The sequence below is a fragment of the Aphelocoma coerulescens genome, chromosome 26 (assembly GCF_041296385.1).
Source record: "Aphelocoma coerulescens isolate FSJ_1873_10779 chromosome 26, UR_Acoe_1.0, whole genome shotgun sequence".
NCBI lineage: Eukaryota > Metazoa > Chordata > Aves > Passeriformes > Corvidae > Aphelocoma > Aphelocoma coerulescens.
Window position 1 is genome coordinate 3,520,635 of NC_091039.1, and position 21,548 is coordinate 3,542,182.

The 21,548-nt window shown below is 46.9% G+C and overlaps 1 protein-coding gene across 2 annotated transcripts; it reads right to left on the minus strand.

The window, feature by feature from the left end:
• Nucleotides 1-1,022: 1,022 nt before the first annotated feature.
• On the minus strand, nt 1,023-16,612 carry STK38 (serine/threonine kinase 38). Of its 2 annotated transcripts, XM_068995980.1 has the most exons (14): nt 16,440-16,612; nt 14,453-14,585; nt 11,887-11,938; nt 11,620-11,742; nt 10,973-11,056; nt 10,139-10,262; nt 9,581-9,735; nt 7,869-7,971; nt 7,253-7,314; nt 6,581-6,698; nt 6,108-6,231; nt 5,312-5,407; nt 4,970-5,064; nt 1,023-4,133 (listed from the first exon to the last, which is right to left on the minus strand). In XM_068995980.1, the coding sequence occupies exons 2-14, from the start codon at nt 14,581-14,583 to the stop codon at nt 4,003-4,005; spliced, it is 1,398 nt and encodes a 465-aa protein (XP_068852081.1). In that variant the 5' UTR covers nt 14,584-14,585; nt 16,440-16,612; the 3' UTR covers nt 1,023-4,002. The 2 variants fall into 2 exon arrangements, with proteins under 2 accessions (XP_068852081.1, XP_068852080.1); XM_068995979.1 differs by lacking the exon at nt 16,440-16,612 and having other exon boundaries at nt 14,453-14,613.
• Between the last annotated feature and the right edge of the window lie 4,936 nt (nt 16,613-21,548).

The window sequence follows — 21,548 nt, forward strand, 5'->3', positions numbered from 1 at the left end:
CCCAAGTAATTATTCATTTTGGATTTTAAATTTTGTTAAGAGTGAGTTCCATTGGAATACAGAATCAAATTTTAAGTGTGTTTGCTTTTCCTCCTCTCATGCTCACCTACTTCAAGTACAAGGTCAACTTTTGTCTTACTCTAGATGTACTGAAGTGCTCCCTGTGCTATGTATGAACCCCAGATGTATGGTCTCTTTTCTGTATTAAAGTATAAATTATATGTGACTTGTTTGGCCCCTTTAAAAATTGTTTTAAATGTGGAGTAGAAGAAGTCAGGGCACAGAGAGCTATGAGGTTTCATCTCCTTGCTTCATAAAGTGGGTTGTGATTCCAAAGTCTTAGGAGTAGTTTGGCATCAGACAGAGCCTGGTTTGGCAGGGAAGTGTTCCCACCATTTGTGCTGAGAGGACCTCAAGGTTCACTTCATCCCTACACCTGATTGCAGTGATGTTCTAAAGGCAGCACAAGCACTCCTTGACTCACAAACTGTGCAGCATCTCTAACAAGCCCCAGTCTTTTTGGTCAGTGCTATGAAAAGTGCTCTCCACTTCTACCTACTTGTCTTCAGAAAGCAGCTTTGGAACAGGTCTTCAGCCTTGGATGTAATTCCAGGCTTCTCTTGCTGAAGCTTGGGGAAGGGCGCTAAGAGTTTGAACAAGGTGAGATTTGTGTGAGACCTCACAGCATCTCCCACTCTCTGGAAGGGCTACAAGAAAGACTCTTCATCAGGACCTGGACAAGGGGCAATGGCTTCCCACTGCCAGAGATAGATGGGATATTGAGAAGGAATTGTTCCCTGTGAGGGTGGGCAGGCTCTGGCACAGGGTGCCCAGAGCAGCTGGGGCTGCCCCTGGATCTCTGGAAGTGTCCAAGGCCAGGTTGGATGGAGCTTGGAGCACCCTGGGATGGTGGAAGGTGTCCCTACCCAGGGGTGGAACTGGAGGACCTCTAAAGTCCATTCCAACCCAAACCATTCTGTGATTCTGATTCCTGTTTGTAAAACACAACATACCAACAATAGTGTGTTTACTAAGAGGATTTTATTTACACAACACAACGAGATTGCTCCATAAAAAGTTGACTACCACCTGCCAAATTTTACAGTGCAATTTTGTAACAGCTTTTAAATATTTACAGAACACTTTTTCAACTTGGAGGTTAAGGCAGAGTCAGGGCACAGTGATAAGAAACAGTGCAGCTTTGTGCTAGGCATGATACAGAGATGAACTGGCAGCTTAGATCCATTGGAAATTCAGATTGGAATTACTTCTAGAAATCCAGCAACTGCAGCTTAAAAAAAAAAGAGGTAAAAGATACTAACAACCTCAAAACACAAGAAAAATGTAAAAATGTTTGGCTACCATGGGAGATGTAACAGGCATACAAAATCCTTACTGTTAGCAGTGAAGTATGGATCCTGGGAAGGAGACACTGTAGGAGACACTTTTTCCCTAATGTTGGTGAAAAACTGGAATAGGAAGCAGGCTTACAATGTACCTGGGATACAGAACCTCCTGCTGCAAGGTGTGTCCAACAGGACTGGATTCAAAGATGTCCCAACTTCTGCTGGAAGACAACAGGAATGAGGTACCCAACTGCTCCTCGTGCCCTTGAAAACTTCACCTTGAACTCCAGTGACACACCTGAGGGGTCCCACTTCAAACACAGCACTAAAAATGCACAATACACAGTACTAGACAGTTGGTTTTTCACAGCAACTTACCACAACTTGAAATTGTTTAGCTTCTTCATCTTTGGTATTTATAAATAAAAATGCTGGTCCCTTTCAGTAAAGGGCTAAGAATGCAGCTATTATCTCAAAATCATTTGTTCTGAATCCACAGCAGCTTTAAAAGATTTTGATTTTTGTTTTTATTTTAAGGCAGTAACTAAGCTGTTAGGAATTGAAAAAAAAAATTGTTTTCTATTAATTCCAATGGTTTATAAGGCAACATTTTCAAATGGCTAGAAGAAACTGCAGGATAAGGATGGAACAGTTTGAGAAGTTGGCATCAGTCCTTCATGCAAAGTCAAAAGGGAGCAGAAGGTGATCTAGGGACGAGTTGATAAAAGCCTGATCCTTTCAGTCATTCCTTCCATTAGCCCTTATTAATCCAAGTGAGCCCTTCTGACTAGAGAGATTCTAATTAAGGCTAGTTTTGCATTTCAGCTTGGTAGGATCCAACTGCTGTCTAAACTGCTTATGGCAAGTCATAAACTCGTAGGACATGTACAAAAAGGACAGGGGTGGTGAGGGGAGGACCCTGACGAGTTCTGTACAGTACTGGCAGTCCCCCATCAGTCCTTTGGGATGGCACTCGAGTCAAGAAACATCTAGGTAAACATTCCCTAAAAGCACCTATGTAAAAAAAAAAGTTCCACTACAAATCCATTTTGTTTCATTTTCTAATCAAGAAAGTCAGGACTAAACAGACCTGGAAGCCTTTTTCTTCCTGTGAGACATCCCTGGAGCTTTGTCTTGTCTGTACTCCAGAGTTAGTGTTCAGCACCAAGAGAAGTTTGCAGGAATCCAAGACAATTTGAATTGAGACATGCTTTTAGAAACCTCATTGAATTATATTTTTAATATCTGATTGTAAATTCCAGACTGGAACCAGGCAGGCCCAAGGGTTAATGCCACCTGCCCCTGGAAGTGCAGCGTTAACTACAAACGGGCACAAAGTGGAGCTCGTGGGTAGTAAAAGGAATTAGGAAAAGCTCAGCCAAGGCAGAATCCTCCCTCCCAAAATGCTGTCGTGTTCTGAGAGAGGCTTAGGCAAGGAAAGGCACTTTGGGGCTCTCCTGGAGAAATCCTGATCAGAACTGAATGTACTTTTATAAATTAGAGTAGGCAACAATCAGTGAGTGGACATGGTGGGTTCCACTGCCCCTAAAGTGAGCCCATGAGGCACCATCCGTGGAAGACTCCGGGTACAGATGGTACAGCCAGGACAGCAAGAGCAGCTCTGGGATAGAACACCAGGCAGGCCTCCATCAGCAATATTCTGATCCTGTTCTGCTCAAAACCAACAGCAAAAAAGCCACAGAAGATGGGGTTTTGCCTTTAAACCACTGAAGATGCAGCAGAGCTTAAAGGTGGCTAAGAAACAGCAGCAGCTGGCCTGGGGAGCCTCCAGGCTGGCCCAGCTGTGCACAGTTTGCCCACCAAGGATCAGGTTCCTGGAATTTCCCTCCCTTTGCTCTAATTCCACACCCACTTGTGTGACCAGCTGTAGTTTATCTGCATTGTTTATGGATCCATCCTGACATAAAGTAACCAAAAACTCGGTGGAGGACATGGCCCATTTCTCCTCTATTTAGGAAAAAATGTTGCAATTTTTTTTAATTTAGAAAAAATATTAAATGGCTTGAGGGTCACTTAGTACCAAAAGTAAAGTGCACCAGAACTGGAGGCCACAGCAACAGAGCTGAGACATGCTATTGAAGAGGCTTCCAAGGAGCATTATAAAAACAGCACTACAAAGTAAGGTTAAGGCAACCCGAGTTGTGTCCTTCTGCTAGACAGTTTCCTGGAGAGTTGTGTGTCTCAAGCTTCAATTATTGCTTTGTTTCCTCTGTCCTGGAGTCCTCAGCTACTGGGCAAACAGTGCTGGCAGAATTGGCAGAGTGAGTTTGTCACTTAATGCAGGACTGGATGCAGTCCTGTAGAGTCCCGTGCTTTGCAATGCCAAAGGGAAGGTTTGCTCTCATCTGAGGGACTGGACAGTCTGGCAAAGAATATAAAAAACCCTCTTGCTCCTGAAGCAGCAAAAGGTGCTGGCAGCAGAGATGATGCAAACCTGTGGAATTTTTCAATGGTGCAGGAAAAAAAAAATCCTTAATAACAACCAGGTTGTGTAACAAAACAGGGTCCTGAAGTCTTCTCCAAGAGTTGATAGCCCTCAAGTTTTCTTTAAAAAAAAGAACAAGTTCTTTTATGGGTATAAACCCAAAGTACAGCAACAGAATTCCACGGCTCAGAAGTCCCAGGTAAAGCTGTGTTACTTCCCTCCTTTCATATAGGATGGAATTGCTCCTCGGGCCGTCAGGCCCTCGAAACGCTTGTAGGTATAATTGATAAAAACCCAGTCTTTGTTCTTGTAGTCAGTCTCTGGGTGGTTGCTTGTTGCCACTGGGAAGACATAGAAGAAATGGAATTATCCTTTGGAACTGCAGAGTTTGTTTTCATACAAAACACTGGATGTGGAATAAGGCAGAATGTTTCTAAAGGAAAAAATATCATAAATGCAGGATCCAGCTTCGTGCTTCAACCCCAGGAAAGAACTGCTGGGACACAGGACATGGCACAAGCGTTTTAAATTAAAGGGGGGAGATTCAGACCACACAGAAAGAAGAAATTTTTTACAGTGTGGGCTGTGAAACACTGGCACAGGTTGCCCAGAGAGGTGGTGGATCCCCCAATCCCTGGAAGTGTTCCAGGCCAGGTTGGACAGGCTCGGAGCAACCTGGGATAGTGGAAGGTGTCCTTGCCCATGGCAGGGGGTGGCACTGGATGAGCTTTAAAGTCCCTTCAAACCCAAACCAGTCTGGGATTCTGTTTTTAAACTCATGGAGCAAGTGTGTGACTATGCTGTGATCCTTTAGAGATTCACACCAAAACATCCCCTTCAGTTCCACCCTTCCCTACCCCTACTCCCAAGTGCCAGCAGGAATTAGCACCGAGGGGAACTTGCAGCATTGGGCTCCCAGGCCCTGCTGGGATTTGAACTTTCTGGAAGCTCTACTGCTTCTGAGAGCTGCCCTTTCTCAGACAACTCCCACATCATTTACAAGCCTGCATCTCCTGGAACCCACATTCCAGCTTGCACCCCCTGCACCACAAGGCTTCCAAGCTATTTGGTCATGATTAAAAAAAAAAAATCAGCATCTAGTAAGATCTGACTAACAGGAAAGATTATTCTACAGGAGAAGAGGAAGGTTTACAGAGATAATCAAACAGTCATTTACCTGTTGGTTTAAGGATATCAGATTCTGGAAATTCATCAAAGTTTGAGGTATCATCAATGCTTTTAATTTCTATTGAAATCGCAGCAGGTCTCTCTCTGCCAAGAAGAGCAGATGGAGCATTGAGATTTCAAAGGCAGACAAAGCAGGATTCAGCCACCTTCCATTTCTTAACAGAATCAAGACTGAAGGTACCTAAACCTCAGCAAGCTTCAGGTAGAGAACAAAAGGCTCTCACCCACAGCTGGATATGATAAATGCCAGTCAGCTGCTCCCTGCTGCAGACCAGGGCTGGCCTCAGCAGTCCCTAGAGAAGACCAGTTGCTTTTCTGCAAAGCATCTTACCTGATGTGCTCCCAATCAACCCCTTCAAAGAATGGGTTACTCTTTATTTCCTCCACACCAGATGCACCAATTCTGTGCTCCCATTCACAGCAAAATCTGGGATGGAAGGAAGAATGAAAATGAAGGGAGAATGAAAACGAAAGCATTCCATCCAGAAATGGAACAGCTTTCTGAACTGATACTGCTACAGTTTCTTACCAGATAAATGGAGCAGACTAAGAACTCCCACAGCAAAACCAACACACAAAGTTATGTTTAGGAAGGTCGTGTCCAATGCCACAGTTAAGATGTGCTATTCCTTCACAACAGGGTAACGTGACCTTTCTATTTCAGGACCAGAGTAGAGCAGAACATATAAAGCCTAAAAAGCCAGACATTTATATTTCTGTCCTGAGAATAGATAATGAAGTACAAATGAGTCAGCAAGCACTGGGGTGCATTTGTATGCTCCAGCACATACAAAGGCAAAATCATTGCTGTTGTAAGAAGTCAGCTCTGTCAAAAGGATTGAACTTGCTTCCATGAGAAGCTTGCAGGCAAAATAAGGGGCAGAAACATTTTGCCAGAGTAGTAGCACTTCCATGGGAGCTCCTTTTTAGCACAATTTAGTCAGGGAACCACTAAATGGCCTGAGAGAATAAAGTATTGGAAAAGGGAGTTCAGCATTTGATGCATGTGTGTAACAGTTTGTAGCATCAGGGTTTTTACATGTGAAACAAACCATGAGAGGCACAGAATACAGAGACAAGACAAGAAAATTAGTGCTGTATTAACTGACAAACCATGGGGCTGGCACCTTAAAATAAGATCCTTTGCTTTATCAGAGATTGGAACTTCTGGAGGAAATGTCAGGGTCTCCTTCCAGTTCATCACTTTCTTATATGTCTCTTGAGGAGTCTCGGAACAGAATGGTGGATAACCTGAAAAGAAACAAAAATATAATCTTGGGTCAAGCAAAAATAATTCCTGAAGTCAGAACACACCTAACAGACCAGGCAAGGAGTTGGTGCTGTGAGAAGCTGACCCCAAGCACAGAAATAGGCTGCCCAGAGAAGCAGTGGCTGCCCCAGCCCTGGAATTGTCCAAGGCCAGGTTGGATGAGACATAGAGCAACCTGGGATAGTGGAAGATGTCCCTGCCCCTGGCAGGGGGTGGCACTGGATGAGCTTTGAGGTCCCTTCCAACCCAAACCAGTCTGGGATTCTATTAGCACAGCTGATGTCCTGCTCCACCATTCCCACCTACAACCGTGCCCTGCACGTCCCTTACCAATCAACATCTCATACATGATGACCCCCAGGGACCACCAGTCACACAGCTTGTTGTATCCAGTCTGCATGAAAACCTCAGGAGCAATGTAATCTGGAGTTCCCACCGTAGAAAAAGCCTGGAACAAAGACCAGCAGTTACACATCTGTAGGGAAAACTGCCTGATGCAGAAATGGGAACTTACACAACTTACACAACAGTGGTTATTTTGAGAAAGACACCAGATTGTCTCTGAGATCCCTTAGCAAAGGTGTTTAAAGCCTTTCTTCCAAGATACATAGAGACAAAATCAACATCTTCATGTGAATGAGTCTTAAAATAGCATCAGGAAAATGGGGAAGGGTATCACTGTCCATATACACCTTGGAATGGGTCAGCAGCCCTTTGTTAGATTGGAAGTGGCAAGAACTGTTAGTTTTGGCTGGGAGACTTCAGCTTTCCATGTAAGTAATTACAGCAGTGCTATCTCTAGCACATATGTCACCAGCTGTTCAGCAGATGGATGAAGGACAAACTAGAGTCATTCCTCTTTTTTTAAAAAAGTGCCTGAATCTTTTCCTTTCAGGATTGTCCAGAACTTTCAGATGCATTAAAAATTTCCATGTAAATCCATGTTCCATTTGGATGCAACACCTCAGCAGGAACACTTCCAAGCAGGTGGAACCTACTTACCAACTGCCGGCGGTTCCTCTTCCAAGTCTCTGCTTTCCTTTTGGAATTCATGTTCTGGAAAGCTGAAGGAGATTCAATAGCTGGGACTGAATCCTACTGGTCACCCAAGATATTTTTACCCCCAAACCATTTCACTAAAGATCTCATTTAAGATGTGTGTCAAGACCCCAAACCTAAACCTCCCAACTTCCAAACCTATGAAATACAGGCAACATCTAATCAAGCCTTTCATTAGCACACCACGCTTTCAGGGTTTATGTAACTCCATGATCCAAGTTATTCCCCTCGAGAATAATCCTGGATACTCAGAGATTGTGCTGGTTTATTCATTTCAGTAACACTTGAGAGCCAGCCAGCAGCTCCCAACTCACTGAGTTCTCACTTTATTACACATGCACAGGGCTACAGCAGAGTCTGTTTCAGAGACAAACTTCTGGAAATGAAAATGGGTTTAAAGTAACTGAAATTAATTTTATTTTACAGAAAATTAAAATCCACCTCAAGATGTAAAGTTCATTATTAGACTCCCTACTGCAGCCATACCCTCACACTGAAATCAGTTGTGTCAGGCACCAAGAGCAACCACCCAGATACCCTTTGGAGCCAAAGAACTTACTGAAGTCACTGGGAAGACTGTGATTCAAGTTCCTGTAAAATTCTGTCCTGTGGGCTTTCTTCAGTCCAGTACACAGACCAAAATCTGAGAGTTTCACGTGGCCCTAGAAATAAACAAAAAACCCAAAATCCAAAACCAATATAAAACATTATCATAGTAAATTACAGCATCAGCAAGGTTGGAAGAGAACCCAACACCACCATCAGCACCTCTAAATGATGTCCCCAAGTGCCACATCCAGATGCCTCTTGAACACTTCCAGAGACTGTGACTCCACCACCTCCCTGGGCAACTTATTCCAGTGCCTGACCACCCCTGCATGAAAAAAAATCTAGTATCTAATCTGAACCTCCCAAGCACAACTTAAGGCAAATTCCTCTCTTTCTTTTACTTGAGACATGGCCAAAGAGCCTGACCCCCTCCTGGCTGTGCCTTCCTGTCAGGGAGAGCAAGAAGGTCCCCTCTGAGCCTCCTTTTCTCCAGGCTGAGCCCTCCCAGGTCTCTCAGCTGCTCCTGGTGCTCCAGCCCCTTCCCCAGCTCCGTTCCCTTCTCTGGATACACTCGAGCCCCTCAATGTCCTTTGCCTTCCTTGTTTAGCCTAGCACTGGATGTGTGCAGGGAATGAAGCCATCAGTGCTTCCATTGCTACTCCACAGAGAAAGCCCAGTGACCATTTACTGCAGAAAACCTCTGCTCTGCAAGTTCCCAACCACTTCAGGGTGAAAGGAAACGTCTCCAGAGGCAGCTGCAGTCCCTGGGTTGTGTATTGGCCCCAGGAGATAAAAAACACCTTCAGTTCAGTGACTGAATCTGTCCTGGTGCATAACATCACCACACTGACTGTGTGCAAGTTTTAGAAGTGTATATATAATATATATAGTGTACATCCTTTTCAAAGTTCTAAATGTATTCATGTCTAGATGTAAACATCCTGAATTGGACACTCTGCTTAGAGAAGCTGTGGCTGCCCCAGCCCTGGAAGTGTTCAAGGCCAGGCTGGACAGGGCTTGGAGCAACCTGGGATAGCAGAAGGTGTCCCTGCCCAGAGCAGGGGGTGGTACTGGATGAGTTTTAAGGTCCTTTCCAACCCAAACCATTCTGGGATTCTGCAGTAATTCCAACAGTGCATTACATGGTAGTGGGAAAGTCATTATTTACTGCTGGCTAACTCTTTCCAAGCAAGCTTGATTTTAGGCAAACTTGGAGTGAGCAATAGGAGGATACTGAAACAATCAGGCTTCGTGCAAAGTGCCTGCAATAACCAGGTAGCCTGGCCAGCCCTCAGGAACACACCCTGATCCCGAGGGAGATCCTCCATCCTCCATCCTCAGCCTGGCTACTGGAACAGCCACGTCCTTCACGTTTGGTACAACCAGAGCTGGCAAGTGGGAGTGTAACAGATGTGAGAGCAAAGGGAAACAGCTTTGCCTAAGAGGGAACTGAAACCACGTGCTTTAAACTGCATCTGAAATAGCCAAAAATAGTTTAAACAGCTGTCAGAAGAGCTGAAGGTCTGAGTGGAGCTGGGGTCTTTCCTGGCTTGGGAATTTTCCCCAGTAATTTGGCAGAGATGCCCTCAAAAGCTGGAAGGAAGAGGGCTAAATAAAGAAGCACCATCTTCTTCCACAACTGTCAACACCACTTCAGGTCAATATGAACAATCACAAGGCCTGTTTGCTCCTCCCCAGTGGAGGGGAGTGGCCAGTCCATACCTTGCTGTCCAGGAGGAGGTTGTCTGGTTTTATGTCCCGATGGATGAATCCCAGCTGATGGATGGAGTCGATGGCGAGCACGGTCTCAGCGATGTAGAACTGCGTCTCCTCTTCTGTCAGAGTGTCCTTCTTCATCAACAGTGTCATCATGTCACCTGGAAACCCCCCAGAGGTGAACACATGGGCTCCACTCTCACTAATTTTTAAGACATTTATAGAAAAAAGCTATTTCTGCTGCATTCAGCTAAAACCAGCAGGTTAGAGCTTGCCAAACCTGGAGATGCTGTGACTCTATACACAGCCAGGGCACAACAAGGAACTAGAAGAATATTAAAGCCAAGTTTAAATACCTCTAGCTCAAAGACCCAAACAGGAAACCTCAAGCCTGCCCAAACACCTCAGTACCCCACAAAGCAGAAATCTTGTTCCTCACAGATGTACAGTACAAACACCACTGCAGGGCACCCACGTGCACTCCAGTCCCAGACTGCATTTGTAACGAAGAAATTAGCAATCCCCAAACAAAAGGAGAGCAGCCCTTGCATTCCAGAGAGATACCTCCAGGCAGGAACTCCATGATCAGGTAGAGGTTTAGCTTGTCCTGGAAACTATAGAACATCTTCACAACCCACAAGCTGTCTGCCTCCACCAGGATGTCCCGCTCTGCACGGATGTGGCCAACCTGGACAGACACAGTGCATTGGATTCGTTCTACTAAATGCATTTATTTCACAGGCAATTCAACTATTATTCTGAACAGCATCAAGTGCTGAGAAGACAGCAGTCAAACTTCTGCACAAAGGCAGAAATACTGTCAGAACTTCAGCATATGATTGATTATGTACATGTATTTTATACCTATTATATATACACCTAGTAAACCTATATATTATATAAATCCTATATACAAAAATCCCAATTCTTTACAAATATACCTAACCATTAGATCTCTTTATGAAAACACAAGAGCTCCATCCCAGTGCTCAACAAATGATTGTGCCAGATCATTATATATCCAGAAATACTAGCAAAGGAAAGCTTTAAAAATGTTAAATGCTGCTGCTTTATGTCTCTGAGTCTGAATTCCAGCAGTTGTATCTCTTTGATATTTATATCTGATCCTGTAAGTCGTAAATGCAGTAAAACAGTGGCCTTCAAGTCTGCATTGAATCATTTGCACAGGACTTTGTGTTGAAAGAGCCCACTAGAAAACAAGTCCTTGTGAATCCAGAGATTCTTCTGACTTATTTCCTTTACAAGAACAGAGGTTAAAAAACCCCAGAATTTTTAGCTACTAAACATAAAGCACAGATGCCTGTTCCTCCTCTGCACACACCACAGCGACCTCCCAGAGTGATCCATGGTACAATTCCTGCTCGGGGTGCTCCTCACCTGCTCCTTCTCAAGCATATCAGCTTTGCGTAGGATTTTCATGGCATAAACGTGCCCCGTGTCCTTCTTCTGGACCAGTCGCACCTGGGGGCACACAAAGATTGGATCAAATCCAGCATTCCCAGCAGAGCTCTTGACAAAGTTGGGTATCAAGGCCTTGGCTTTCATTTCATGAAATCGTCTCAGATTATAAAACACAAGAAGCATTATATGGTGCAAATATAATAATGTATAATGGCAAAAAGCCCTGTTAATTCTAAGAGCTGCAGTTATTTTAACAGAGAGGACACTGAGCGATTCACACCTAAAGCAGGTGGTCCAAAGCCCCTTCTCTGAAGGCCACCAGAAGAGACTTTGCAAGGGCCCTCCGCCTCTCCCTAAGTCCAGCCTCAGAAGTTCACCTTTAAAACCCAATGCAAACCTGTATTTAGCTGCCCATCAGGTCCTTTTCAAATTCATTCCATTTCCTTAGCACAGGATGTCTCAAACCAGCATCTGTTACATAAAAACTCAGCTGCACGTGACCGTTCAGCTCAAATCAATCTGTGCTTGTTACATTTACTTTTTGCTTGTATAAACTAAGCAAGTCTTTACCAAACACCAGAGCCACTTAAAAACACATGTAGTCATTTTTTTTCTGGACTCACCTCTCCAAATGCTCCTCTGCCTATTACTTTTAGAGACTCAAAGTCCTCCAGTCCAAGCCTGGTTCTCTTCAGGCGAAGGAACTCCGTTTCCTTCTGTGCATGTGCCGACCTCCTGATTCTTTTCTAGAGTTTAAGAGACCCCAGTGAAAATTCTGCAGGTGGGTTCCATAGGGACCACAGCAATTCCAAGGAAAGATCCAAGATCTCCATTTAGAAAAGAAAATTTCCTGTATTTAAGCATTAAGATAGTTTTTCCATATTCATTACCTCTTCATCTTTTAGGCCTTCTTCTTCCATCATCTGTTCTAGTTTCTTTTGTCTAGAGCAGAGACAAATTAGAAAAATAAAGGTTGAATCATTAACCTTGCTTTTTAAATCAAATTAGAAAAAAAAAAAACAGATTGAACCATTAATATTGTTTCTTAACAAGGTACACATATCCACAGCCTCTGGCCTGTGCCAGCAAGTTACAAGTGTAAAGATGTACAGGAGAGACTCAGACAGGAAATTAATTTCGAAGAATCTACTATCCAATTTTATAATTCCAACCTTGTCCTCTCTGATTTTAATAAACTAAACCTGCCTTGAGTTTCACAAGTTATTCAAGTGTACATTTTTGCTGCACACAAATACAAATTGAGGAGATCTGGGTTCTGTTCTTGTCTCTCTCTGACAGCTGGGCAAGTCACTTCAGGCCAGAGCCATAATAAATACATAAACACCAAAATTTCACTTATTCCAGGAAGAATTGGTATTCAAACACATTTAAAATTTCTCTGCATCTCAAACTATTCACATGCAAGATGAGAAAAGTAACTTTAGATTTCCTAATCCCTGAGATACTCAAAATATTTGGGAAGAGGAAACTTGTCTGTACACGTTCTCCCCCTTAAAGAATCAGAAATATTTACAGCCTTAATACAAAAGGATTATCTGGGAGAAGAGAAAGGAGGAAGCAAGACTTCAGAAAGGGAATGACACTTGTAATGATTATCCTCTGGAACCTTTTTCCCAGTGCCAGTCGTATTAACAGCTGGCTGAACTGGGACTGGTGGTTTGGGACATTACAAATGTACTAAAACATTCCTTCTCTTTCTGCAAGTCATTCTTTGCAAGATCCTCTTCCTGTCTCCTGGGGCTCCCCGCAGCTGCTGCGACCTGATAATATTTGGGGTTATCACTTCCAGAATCGGGCACATGGAAATTGCTTTGCCTTTGCTCAAGTACCAGTGAGCACTGCCCAGTCATCCCAATCCACACTCAAACCAGCAACTCCAGCAGCAAAAGTCTGTGCAATACACAGAATTCAATGGCTCAGCAGGACTGAGTGATGCCAAAGCCATGCTGAAATTCCCCCAAATATCCCTAATAGGCTCAATCTGCACTTCAGGGTACAGTGTCAACACCATTTAAACTCCACAGACATCTGTTGTTACAAAGAAACATGTAACTCATAAAGTCCAGTCTGTTTGTTCACACAAAGTCTTGATCCTAAACAGAAAAAAAAAAATATATATTTGGGGAGTACACAACAGTGCTCATAATAAGAAATAAATTTTAAAGGCAAGAGCTGTGTGAAGAGAAAGGAAGGAATTAAATCAGTGATATTTTTTTCTGCCTGAATTGGACCTCAATCTCTCTTTACTCATTTGAAGCTTTGAAGAAAATATCTTTGCAAGTTAATATTTATTTCTAAATTACTTCCTCATTTCTGCAGCTCTTGTAGTGAGCAGGCAGTGGGGAGCTCCTCGGGGAGCTCATTATGGCTTTGGCAGCAAAGCCAAACCAACACTGAACCATTTTCCAAATTCTGGTTACAGACTCTGTGGCAAGCTGGGACAACAGCACAAGTCCCAGTGCTACAACTTGAGGGTATTCAGCAAATTAGAGGGTTCCAGCCAAAGGGAAGTCACACAGCTCAGTCCAGTCCACTGCTGTATTGGACTGGGGAACTTAAAGAGGTGCCCCAGGTTCAGGTCAGTCACAGGCAGCACTGAGTGACTCCTCACAACACCCCCTCCTTCCACCGTCTTCCTGGAGGTCCTGCACATGGATTGGGGCAATCCCAGCACAAACACAGAGAATGGATTGGGAGCAGCCCTGGGAGAAGGACTTGGGGGTGCTGGTGAGGCAGAGCTGGACATGCCCCAGTCCAGAGCCCACTGAGCCCTGGGCTGAGCCCCCAGCGTGGGCAGCAGGGTGGGGGGGGGATTCTGCCCCTGTGCTCAGGTGAGACCCCACCTGCAGAGCTGCCCCAGCCCTGGGGCCCAGCACAGCCCTGGAGCTGCTGCAGCGAGTCCAGAGGAGGCCACGGAGCTGCTCCCAGGGCTGGAGCCCCTCTGCTCTGGAGCCAGGCTGGGAGAGCTGGGGGTGTTCAGCCTGGAGAGGAGAAGCATCCAGAGAGACTTTGGAGCCCCTTCCAGAGCCTAAAGAGGCTCCAGGGGAGCTGGAGAGAGACTTGGGACAAGGGAAGGAGGGACAGGACAAGGAGCAATGGCTTCCCACTGCCAGAGGACAGGGATGGATGGGATATTGGGAAGGAATTCCTCCCTGTGAGGGTGGGCAGGCCCTGGCACAGGGTGCCCAGAGCAGCTGTGGCTGCCCCTGGATCCCTGGCAGTGCCCAAGGCCAGGTTGGACGGGGCTTGGAGCACCCTGGGATACTGGAAGGTGTCCCTGCCCATGGAACAGGGTGGAACAGGGTGAGCTTTTTTTTTCCAACACAAACCAATCTGTGATTTTATTATTTTTGCTTTGGCTCAAGAAAACTAAATTCATTCAATATAAATTTTGGCTCTTATCCAGCATGGAAGGGAAACAAGAAGGATTTTTACCTCATCTCTCGCTCCTCGTGCTGGGCAATGAGGTTGCTGTAGAAGTTTTCCAACGTCACCTTTGTCATTGTAACTCTCTCCTTGGTGTGGTTACTCATGGAAGAGCACGGCGTGGGGCCAGTCATGGCCATGGCTGGTAGGAAAGGAGAAGGGAGGAACATCAAACATTATAAACGACAAAAAATCTTCAAGCAAGAGCCCAAACCCATTAAGCGATGCTGAATCACAGAGTTCAGATTTTAACAACAAATATCATCAGTCTTAAAGAAGTAGGGAAAGGTCTTACAAAATAAAAGGTGCAAGTCAAACTTCCTGTTTTGAACATTTTTGATCTGAAAATTAGAGGGAAGGAAACTTAAGAAACACGATGCCTCAAAAACCACAATTTCAGCCAGTACTGCAAGTTTGTTGCTCCAAACACATTATATCTTTAATGAATGTTCAGAATTCAGGAATATCACACTGAAAAATCTAATCCATGAGTTATTCTTCCCATAACCCCTGCAGAAATAATTCCACCAGTTGCCAACTGGCTCTTCTGCTGTGAAATTTATCTAAATCCTGAAAGTCATCCCAATAAGAGAGCAACTGAGGAAGGAGCAAAATGGGCATTTAGTTGCCCTTAAGCACTTTACTAGATGTTTTCACACAGAAATTTGGCCAAATCCAGAGGATCCCTGCCTATCAGCAAGCTGTAGTTTAAAAAATAGCCCAAAATCCAGACCCTAGTGTAAGTATCTGACACATTTATTTCTAAGAAAAATATTTGTATTCAAATATCCTTTCTATTTCTGAGAATATAGTATGTAAATATTGGCATGTGGCACCCTCAACCAGTAGCAGTTTCAGTATATGTGACACCCCAGCTCTGTTTCCTGATATGCATTAAAAAAAAAAAAAAAAATTTCAAATCTACAACTACTGGTTCTCCTGGGCACCACGTAACTCACAGTAAGGTAACAGAGTTTTGCAACTATTACTAGAAATTGCAGACAAAATAGGTGAGACACTTCCCATTTTTACAACCCTGGGCTCTGCCAACACACTCGAATGACTCTTTCCGTCCACTTTTTGCAGATCTTTACGAGGCGTCACCACTGGGCCCTGCAAACCACCTCCTTCCCAGACAGCAGCTACGTGTGCGCTGCCTTTACAGACTCCTCGTGGGACGGGAGCTGGGGAGGATCTCCAGCTGGGTGGCTTTTGAGATGGAATTATGTCTTTATGTGAGGTGGAATCATGGCTTTATGATAGCAGCTCAGAGTGTCACACACGAGTGGGGGGGGGGGGTCACAGTCTGCGAGTACGCCTGGATATGGGGTTACACCCCCAGAAATGGGGGGTTGTGCACCCGGAGATGGGGGGTTGCACCCTGCGGTTGTGAGCGGGAGGTGTAAAAGCCATGGGCGGTTCTCACTTCCTAGAGATCAAACCGGGAAAATTATCTGACAGAAGGAGGTACGGGGAAAAAAAGGGAAGGGGAGAAAAAGAGAAAGTATCGGTGCCAAACCACCTGTTGGTGCTCGGGGTCCCTTCCACGGGGATGGGCGCTCAGATCCCACCGACTACCCCGGGGGCTGCGGGACGGAGCGGGGCTGGACGCCCCCGCACCGGGGCTCGACCGGGGAGGTGACACCGGCGTGGCGGCCCCGAGGCCCGACCGGCGGAGGGGGCCCGGCAGCATCCCCGGGAGCGGACAAAGGGGGCCCGAGCCACCAACAGAGGCGGAGCAGGGGATCCCCGCCGGCGCCGGGCCCGCAGCGCGGCCACCCCGCGGGAGGGGCACCCGCCGCTGGACCGACCCCGGCCCGCAGCGCGGCCGCCCCCAGCCCCACCGGACCCGGGGGCTCCGGGCGGCCGCCCCCGCTCCGCTCCCCGGGAGCGGCAAAGGGCCGGGGGGGGGGGAGGGAGGGAAAGAGGAGGGCGGGGAGGGGATGCGGAGCGCTGGGCGGGGGTCGCCCGTGGGAACAAGGCGGGAGCGGCTTACCCGGAGCCCCCGGGAGGGGCGGTAGGAGCTGCAGGCGAGGCGGGGTCCCGGCGAGGCGGCTGCAGAGAGGCGGGTGGGGGGCTCGGGACCGGGGCCACCGGAGCCCCCGCGCCGCTACCGCCGTCCCCCGCACCGACAGCGACCCGGCCGGGACGGGCGGCCCAGGGACCGCTACGGCAGCGCAGGCGCCCCGCGCCCGCCCCGCCCCGCCCGGGCGGAGCCCCGCGCCCGCCCGCCCCCGCTGGCAGCGCCTGCGCTGGGCACCGCTCCGCGCCCCGCTCCGCGCCCCGCTCCGCGCCGTGCCCCGCTCCGCGCCCCGCTCCGCGCCCCGCTCCGCGCCGCGCCCCGCTCCGCTCCGCGCCCCGCTCCGCGCCCCGCTCCGCGCCCGGCTCCGCTCCGCGCCCCGCTCCGCTCCGTGCCCCGCCCCGCTCCGCTCCGCGCCCCGCTCCGCTCCGTGCCCGGCTCCGTGCCCCTCTCTGCGCCCCGCTCCGCGCCCCGCTCCGCTCCGTGCCCCTCTCTGCGCCCCTCTCTGCGCCCGGCTCCGCGCCCCGCTCCCCGCCCCGCTCCGCTCTGTGCCCCGCTCCGTGCCCCGCTCCGCGCCCGGCTCCGTGCGGGGCCTGCGCGCCGGAGCTCCGCGGCTGCGGCTCCGTGCCCGTCCCGGCGGTGCGGGGAGCGGGGATCGCGGGCGCAGCTGAAGGGCTGGCGGGGACCCAGCCGTGGGGGCGGCGGGGGCAGCCCCGCACTTGGCATCACATCAGCTCTTGCTCTCCCCTGGGTCCTGTCAGAGGCACCAGCGCTGCGAGCCCTGGGGTGCCGGCCTGCCTGCGGTGTTTCTGGGATGCTCCTGGGGTAACTCCTCCAGGCCTGGGAAGCCCTGTCCTGCTGCCTTCCCGACTTCCCTCCTTTCCGCAGTGGTGCTGTGACCTGCAGCCTCCCAGCACACAGCCTGGGCTCACCGTCGAGGGGAGATTGGTTTTTCCCATCCCCACAGAGGTGATACACATCACCCAATGCCCACAGGAGCGAGGTGTACCCCGGGACAGGGGCCACCAAGCCACCAACAGTCACCTCTGCCTCTCAGGGAACGAGGGAAAAAACCCTCAGTCCCAGAGGAAACTGCATCTACAAGGACAGAGAGGCTGATGCACAGTGTGCTGGGCAGGACATGACCATTTCCCAGAGGTTTGAGCTGTCACAGTCAGGTCGCCGGGGTTCCATCCTCTGACTCTGATGAGGAAGAGCTCCCACATTCCATCTCAGCAAACTCATTGTACAGCTTGGGCTGTAAAACGCCTTTTCATCTCTCCCCTCCCAGCTCTTTGGGAATATCTGAAACCATCGGTTTCAATAATGGTTTGACTGGCCTTGGGAACCTAATAGGGAGCTGTGCAGAATGCCATAACAAAAGAAATGTGATCCCTTACTCATCCCAGATGTGTGGAGACATTGGGAAAATGTCGTTTTGCTTCATTTTATTTACATTTCTTAAAAAAAAAAAAAAAGTAAGTGCAATTAAGAGAGTGAGAAGGGTTTTTATTATTGACAACATTTTAATCACTGAGAACTGCGTTCAGCACAGTTGAAGTCTATCAGCAACAGAGGGATTTCAGGATTTAAAACAGTGTGTAGAGTCCCTACACGATGAAAATGCTGATACATTTGTAACACACATGACAGATTTCATTTCTGAAAGACTGATTAAACTGGACCTTGCTTTGCTTAGACAGAGACGGTCAGTTTGTTGTCAAAGGTGAACAGCAAAACTCAGTGGTACCTCTCAGGAAACACAGGTGGCCTCATGAATCTGTTTTCCTGCTGCTGTGGGAGCTCTTGGAGAGGATTTCACTTGAGGAAAGGAAATTAAGTATGGAACAAGAGGCCCAAATGGGGACCCTGAAAGCTCATTCTCATCTCTTCCACCAGCAGAACAAGGTGGATGTCCAGGGCTTTGGCTGAATGGGGATCACTGCCAACTTCTACCTGGCAAAACAAAGGACAAACTCAGGCTCCAAGATGCTTAAAACAGTCTGCATGCTGAAGGAGCAGGAAAACCTCTTTGTAACTACAGTATAAGAAAAGTCATTACTAGAGCAGAGTGTGAAATTACTGCAGGCAGCTGTGAATGAAGGACAACCTGTATTCAGAGGTGAAGTTCTTCAGGAGTCAAAACATGAGGCTGTGAATGAGCCTGTGAATATGCAGGTTAGTGACCCAAACTTCCTGCTGCATGTGAGCTCCAGGAGCTCCAACAGGCTACAGCATCCCTAAGGTATCCAAGATAGATGGGGGAGGGGGGGAAGGCCTGGCGAGGGAAGAGAGGGACCCATCTCACAGTCGCAGTGCTCAGATGGGAGAGGGCCTGCTCTGTATGAGGGTCTCTGAACGCCTGGAGGAGTGAATGCAGTTAAGGGTTTTCATTTTGCTGTTCACCTTTGCGCTGGAGCTGTTCCCTCCAGCAGCACGCGTGTAAAGCGAGGGACAGACGGCTGGGCTGACACTTGTGGGATTAATCAAAGGGGGTCAAACAGGTGGTGTGGGTTCCAGTTACCCTTTGGGATCTTCCCATCCAGCTGCTTTAACGGGAGGAAGCCCTGAGATTCTGTCAGTTCCAGCAGCTGCTTCATCAGGCTTGAAGCCTCGTCGCTGTCGATGCTGTTGAAATTTGAGGGATCTTGGCTCCTCTGCGCATCCCACCTGGCATTTGGAAGGGGGATATCCCTGCTGCTGGCCGTGTGCACGGCCCCCAGGGCGTGGTGGAGCCACATCAGGCGCTTCTGCCCTTGGAACGCCCTCCCTTTGTCGTGCATGAGCTGGTGCTCGGTCACTGCCCTCCTGCTGCAAGGGAAGGAACGAGGAGTCAGGGACGGGAGATGCTGATTTGCATCCATCCATCCCAGATGCTTCTCTGCACTGAGGAAGGAGCACTGGAGGTGCCTCAGGCTCCGGCAGTCTGTCAGGAAGCCTAAAGACTCCTGCAGATGGGAAGCTGAAATGCTATGCTATTCCCAAAGGTGTACCTTGAATCTCCTCTCTTTTAAAGAAGGCAAACTGGGGAGATTGACAAAATGGCTCTAGCAGACTTAAGGAGCTCTTACAGGGATTTGGTCTTTCCCAAATTTAGATTCTTTTCAGAGGTTTCAACAGAAGAATAAAGTTCCCTTTCCATCACCTCAGTGTTACAGGACTGTTGGGTTTGTTTTTTTCCTTCCAGAGTTGTAACTCGGGAGTAGTTTACCTGAAATCACTGATGTCCATGAAATAAAACTAAACCCCTATTTTCTTCAGATCCACTGACATTTTTGAGTCAACTGTTGACTGAGGAGGGCAAGCTAAATCTCAGATGCAAATATTTCAGGATTCCAGGCTGCTTAGATAAGATCTAACTGCAGCTATAGGCTCCTACTGCAGATTTGGATCTGATTGGGAACCTAAATATGGAATTTCAGCATGTGCCATCTCCATGGCTTATGTTGAACGTCCTTATGTGATTTGCTGTGCTGTGTTTAAAAGTGACAACTGAAATGTGGTACATGTTACACATCTAAAAATGCAATTGGTCTAATTTTATACTGCAGGGAGGGTGAGGTAAAATGGTGCTGTATCAAATACATTGAATTTTTCTTCTGCCATGCCTGGAGTAGCCAAGAGCAGTGCAGAACACAGCCAATGAAATCAAAAGTGAGCAGATTTCTAATGATGTCAATGAAGTAAAAAGGTATTATTGCTTACTTTTCAATGTCTTGACACATTGCAAAACAGGCAAAAAAAAGAATTGCCAAAAATATAACTGTCTGCAGAGATCTCTGGGGCAGGAACATTTTTTCTCTTCTTTAAATCAGCTCCACAGGACCAGAAGCTGACGGTGTGATCAGAAATCTTTTCCTCTGCTCTTTCTTTCACCTGACAAAAGGAATTTCAGCCTTTAAGCAGGGTTGAGAGTGGAGCACTGTGCTGTGGTAAAACATCCCAAGACCTCCCACACCATCCCAGGCCTGTGGATCAGGGAACACCAGGAAAAGACAGATAGGGTTCACAGGATATTTCTACATTTCCTTGCTTGTAGTCCTAAATCTCCTTTCCCACTGTTGCCTCTTGACATAACATTTTGAACTCCTGTGCATTTGCAAGCACAGGAAATTATTTCAGGACTTGGAAGAGACCCTCCTGATAAAAACTTCACAGCATTTGACACAATTTGACACAAAGATCAGGATTGCTGAAAATTGTGAAACTCAAAAGGTATTTAAGGCTGGAGCAGAAATATCAAGTTAAAAGGTGTTCACAGCCCTGGGCTTTGGGCCTTCAATAGCACAACCTTTTCCATGAGCAGGGCAAGTGCTGACACCCAAATATCCAGGATTGTATTAGACTGATGCTGGATTTCTTTTCTGCAAAGAAGTGGATTTCTGGCTTAGGGAAGGGACAACTAGAAGATGTAATTGTGAAATGATTATTTTAGTCTAAGTTATAATTTCATCCAGCTCTACATCTGCTCATGGCGTTGGTACACCCACACCTACCCACCCCTTCAACCCCACCATGCCTTTATTGCCAGCTCCAGCCCTAAAAATTCTGCATTTTTGGTACTAATGACTGTACCCTGCTTTAGGATTGGCTCCAGCCTAGCTCTTTATTCATTTACCAGAAAATCCTGTATTAATTGTTACACCAAAACCTGGAGGGACAACAAAACAAAGTTGCAGCATTTAAATTGTTCTGTAAGACAAATACTAAAGGCAAGTTCCTGTATAATTTTTTGAAGGAATAATTCTTTCTGTGCAGAAGAAATTTGGGATAGTAAAAAACTCAGCATGTGCTCAAACAACTTGTCTTCATACTAACTTGAATATTGGCAGTGGCTGGATAAAAAAGCAAATCATACATTAATAGAACATAAATACAATTCTATATTTGCTTGTAACAAGCTTGTTCTTAATAAGTCTGCCCCAGTAATTTGTGAGTAATTTTCTTAGGCAATACATTGAAATCAAACTAGATGTAAAATAACAAGTGGATATTAGTTCTGATGAAAAACATCTGTATTAAATGCAGATACATGCACATAAATATACATAGAGATGTGTGTATGAAATGCTGAGTGATATTTTG

Bases quoted from the DNA above. Each gene is read 5' to 3' on its own strand.
- STK38 (XM_068995979.1), bottom strand. From the start codon at position 14,613: ATGTTCCTCCCTTCTCCTTTCCTACCAGCCATGGCCATGACTGGCCCC. The intron at 10,263-10,972 runs GTGAGGAGCACC...GTGTCTGTCCAG, and splicing joins ATATGCTTGAGAAGGAGCAG to GTTGGCCACATCCGTGCAGA. The intron at 6,699-7,252 runs GTAAGTAGGTTC...TCTTTGTTCCAG, and splicing joins AGAGGAACCGCCGGCAGTTG to GCTTTTTCTACGGTGGGAAC.